The sequence below is a fragment of the Nicotiana sylvestris genome, chromosome 8 (genome assembly GCF_000393655.2).
Source record: "Nicotiana sylvestris chromosome 8, ASM39365v2, whole genome shotgun sequence".
Taxonomy (NCBI): Eukaryota; Viridiplantae; Streptophyta; class Magnoliopsida; order Solanales; family Solanaceae; genus Nicotiana; species Nicotiana sylvestris.
The window spans coordinates 114980023-114984766 of NC_091064.1; the positions used below are offsets into that span (position 1 = coordinate 114980023).

Genomic DNA, 4744 nt, shown 5'->3' on the forward strand with positions numbered 1-4744 from the left:
TCACTACCTGTCAATCCATAGTTTGGACTTGTTACTTACTGAGTTGGTATACTCATGTTATCCCCTTCACCTTGTGTGCAAATCTAGGTATCCCAGGACACGGTAGCGGCTGTTGACTATTCCAGTCACGGACTTCACGTAGATAGCGAGGTAGCTGCCTGGCAATCGCAATTCCGCTTTTCTCCTTCTCTGTCTACCTATTAGTACATTGTTGTTCTATCCAAACTAGTCGGTCTTGTTTTGTTTCAGAACAATTGTAGTATCACTCATGACTTAGTGACACCCGAGGTCGGGCTTGTATTTTTCCACTTTGTTTGATTCTGACTTAATATTATTATCGGATTTCAGTTGAAAAATGGTTTTACTTACATTTTAAAAGAAATGTGGGTTATTTTAGAAATGTGTCGGCTGGCCTAGTTTCATGATAGGCGCCATCATGACCGGGTCGTTTCAGGGTCGTGACAACCATAGTGACCACCATACAATAAAGAGTGGCAAGCCTCAAGAATTCCCACTTGTTCCTCCTCCGGCACACATTGTTGAATCACACCATCGGTACAAATCTGGAAGAGGTACAACGCATCCCAATAATAGACAAGGCAATCCCGTTTGAGCTTCTTTCTTTGGTTTGAAGAGAACTCATTCGGTATAATGACACTCATAAGATAGTTTGCTAAGTCGGCGAACCATGGAATCTCAGTCATTGAAATAGCTAAAAGCTGCTCGCCGGGGAAGGAATCATTAATCTCAAGGCCGTCATGTGCCCTCCCCTCCTCTAATCGAGACAAGTGGTCTGCCACCTGGTTTTCACTACCCTTGCAGTCTTGAATCTTTAAATCAAACTCTTGCAATAGAGCACCCACCACATTAATATCTCTTTAGAATCTTTCTTGATCATCAAATATCGAAGCACCGCGTGGTCAGTGTGAACAATCACCTTTATACCCATCAAGTACGGGCAGAACTTATCCATGGAAAAAACAATAGCAAAGAGCTCTTTTTCGGTCACTATGTAGTTGACTTTGGCATCATTCATGGTCTTGCTAGCATAGTAGACCGGATGGAAGATTTTGTTGATACATTGCCCCAACACCGCTCTAACTGCTACATCACTTGCGTCACATATAAGCTCAAAAGGCAAGCTCCAATCTGGTGGAGTAATAATAGGTGTAGCAGTCAACTTGAACTTAAGCAATTCGAATGCCTTCATGCAATCTTCATTGAAATGGAATGTGGCATCCTTCTCCAAAGGTTTGCACAAATGGTTCACTACTTTGGAAAAATCCTTAATGAAACGGTGATAGAACCCTGCATGACCCAAAAAGCTCCTCATTCCCTTCACAGATGTAGGGGGTGGGAGTTTAGAAATCACCTCTATTTTGGCCTTGTCGACCTCAATAACATTCTTTGAAATTTTATGGCTAAGGACAATGCCTTCCTCGACCATGAAGTGACATTTCTCCCAATTCAACACCAAGTTCGTTTCTTTACACCTTGCTAAGACCTTATCCAAATTTTTCAAGGAATCATCAAAAGAATTCCCGACCACGGAAAAATCATCCATGATGACCTCAAGAAAATCTTCCACCATGTCGGTGAAGATAACCATCATACATCGTTGAAATGTCGCTGGTGCATTGCATAACCCAAATGGCATTCACGAGAATGCAAAAGTGCCATAGGAACATGTGAAAGTAGTTTTTCTTGATCCTCCGGAGCAATAAGAATTTGATTATAGTAGAAATACCTATCGAGGAAACAAAAGAAAGCACGGTCGGCCAACCTATCAAGCATTTGATCAAAGAAGGGAAGTGGGAAATGATCTTTCCTTGTGACTTTGTTGAGCTTGTGATAGTCCATACACACTCTCCACCTAGTCACTGTTCTTATAGGAATCATCTCGTTCTTGTCATTGGTAACCACAGTGATGCCCCCTTTCTTAGGGATACATTGCACCGAGAAGTCCATGATCTATCGGAAATGGGTAAACAACCCCGACATCCAACCACTTAATGATCTCCTTTTTGACCACCTCTTGCATTGCTTCATATAGCCTCCTTTGATGTTCAACGGATGGTTTGGCACCCTCCTCCAAAATAATATTTTGCATGCAAAAGGGGGGGCTTACGCCCTGAATATCTGCCAATGTCCATCCTATAGTTTTCTTCCTCTTTTGTAACACCACCAATATGGAGTCTACCCGCATGTTAGTCAAACAAGAGGAAAGAATAATCGGTAAAGTAGAACAAAAGCCAAGGAATTTATACCTGTGATGTGGAGGCAATGGCTTAAACTCCAAGGTGGGAGGCTCCTAGATTGAGGGCTTCGTTGGAGGAGTTTTCCGATTTTCAAGATCCAAGGATAACTTGCGGGGTTCATAAGTGTATGACCCCATTCCTTGCAAAAAAATCACACATTCCACATAGCCATCCTTCTCCTCGTCATCATCAAGGTTGAGCAAAATGGCTTCCAAAGTATCCTTAATATTAATTTTGGCACTAGCATCATCAATAATCACATCGATCACCAAGTCCACGAACAAACAAACTTCATTGCTATTTGGTTTCCTCATAGATTTGGTCATATGGAAGACCACCTTTTCATCACCCACCTGGAAGGTGAGCTTACAGGCTTCCACATCAAAGAAGCTCCCCGTAGCAAGGAAAGTTCTACCTAAAATAATAGGCACCTCATAGTCCACTTCACAATCAAGAATCACAAAGTCCGCCGGGAGGATAAACTTGTCAACACGAACCAACACATCATCAATAATACCCAATGGTCTCTTCATAGTACGATCTACCATTTGTAACTTCATGGATGTGGGTCTTGGTTTCCCAATTCCCAAAGTTTTGAACACCGAATAGGGCATCAAGTTGATACTTTCCCCAAGATCACATAAATCTTTGGCAAAGTTGGTGCTTCCAATGGTACAAGGGATAGTGAAAGCTCCCATATCTTCCAATTTATGAGCCATTGAGTGCACAATTTCACTCATTTGATGTGTCATCTTTATAGTCTCACAATTCATCGACCTAGTCTTGGTCACCAAGTCATTTATGAACTTTGCATAACCTAACATTTTCTCCAAGTCCTCAAATAACGGTACATTGATAGACAAACTCTTCATTTTTGAATTGGTTCTCGCTATTTTGCTTGGCAAGGCTTTGAGGGTATGGAGGAGGAGGCCTTGGCATTGGTTCCCTGGCCTTTGGTACTAGCGGTTCCAGTATGTCAACAATGTGCTCCCTAGACGGGTTCACTTCTTCTTGAGTCTTCTCCACATTGTCTTCAATATCAATTCTCATCTCATCATTTGCTTGCACTTCATTGCTTGTCATATCCTCTTCATGTACCAATTGTTCCTCATTCACAATTTTCTTTTGACTTGAGGTGGTTGCAACCCCACCTTTTCCATTCCCTGTAATCACGGCCATGGCATGTCCCGTGTAGTTCCCACCCTTCGAGTTCACCACTGTATCACTTGGTAGTGCCTCCTTTGGACGAGTGTTCAAAGCCTATGAGATGCCTAATTGAACTTCCAAATTGCAAATAGAAGTGTTGTGAGAGGCTAGTTGAGCATCAAAGTCGACATTCTTCTCCATCATTTGTTTAAACATGTTCTTGATTCGTCCCTTCTCATTGTTGGAAGAGCTCGGACCTTGAGAAGGATAAGGAGGCGGGTTGCTTGGTTGTTGAAACATCGGGGGCCTTTGAAGACCCGACACCTGGTTGTTGTTGTTGTTGTTCCATCCTCCTTGGTTGTTACCTCCCCAATAGCATTGATTATTGCCATTTGAATGAACCTTGGTTATTTTGACCATTCCAATTTCCTTGATTGTTCCAATTCCCTTGGTTGTTTTGATTGTTCCAACCACCTTGATTGATTGAAATCCAATTTCCTTGATTTCCTTGTGGTCTCCATTGTTGTTGACTTGGGCCTTGATTGTTGTTTCTTTGCCCTTCGAAGTTGTTCACATATTGTACTTCTTCCTCTTGCCCATTGTATTGTCCATCTTGATTAGATCCACTATCATCTTGCTCAAAATTATCAACCCGGTTTTGCACTAGAGAACCCTTTTGCCTTCTCTTGTTTACCATCATATTAACTCCCTCAATTGCATTTACTTTATTAGGACCTTGCACTTGTTGGAGTTGAGATTTGGCTAGTTGATTCATTGTGGTGGTCAACTCGGCAATTGCTTGCCCATGATCATGTAATTCTTTTTGCAAATGATCATATTTGGATCACCTTGAGGAATATTTGCTTTACTTTGCCATGTCGATTAAGTATCCGCCATTTCATCTAAGATGTCACAAGCTTTTGCATATGACGTTATCATGAAATTTCCACCGGCAAGTAGGTTGAACACGCATTAATTGGTAGTATTGATCCCCCTATAGAAAGTTTATTGAATCATAGCCTTCGTCATGTCATTATTGGGGCACTCATTGACCATTATTCAGTATCTCTCCAATATCTCATGCAAAGGCTTGGTGGGGTCCTTGAATGAAATATAGAATCTCATCCCTAAGAGTTTCGATATGCCCAGGAGAAAAGAACTTGGAAATGAATTTCTCGGCCAGTTCATCCCATGCATGGATCGAATGATTTGTCACACTTTCTAACCAATCCAAGGCCTTCCCATGTAGAGAGAAAGGGAATAGCCTCAACCGTAAAGCATCCTCGAATATGTTGGTCTATTTACTCCCCCACCCTTTCAAGTGCTTATATGCATTTTGA

The 4744-nt window shown here is 41.8% G+C and overlaps 1 protein-coding gene across 1 annotated transcript; it reads right to left on the reverse strand.

Annotated features, from left to right (window-relative positions):
* Nucleotides 1–1608: 1608 nt before the first annotated feature.
* LOC138875557 (uncharacterized) lies at nucleotides 1609–1968 on the reverse strand. Its single transcript, XM_070154394.1, has one exon. It carries the CDS (start codon nucleotides 1966–1968, stop codon nucleotides 1609–1611), a length of 360 nt encoding a protein of 119 aa, XP_070010495.1.
* Nucleotides 1969–4744: the final 2776 nt, after the last annotated feature.

Bases quoted from the DNA above. Each gene is read 5' to 3' on its own strand.
- LOC138875557 (XM_070154394.1), bottom strand. From the start codon at position 1,968: ATGGACTTCTCGGTGCAATGTATCCCTAAGAAAGGGGGCATCACTGTG.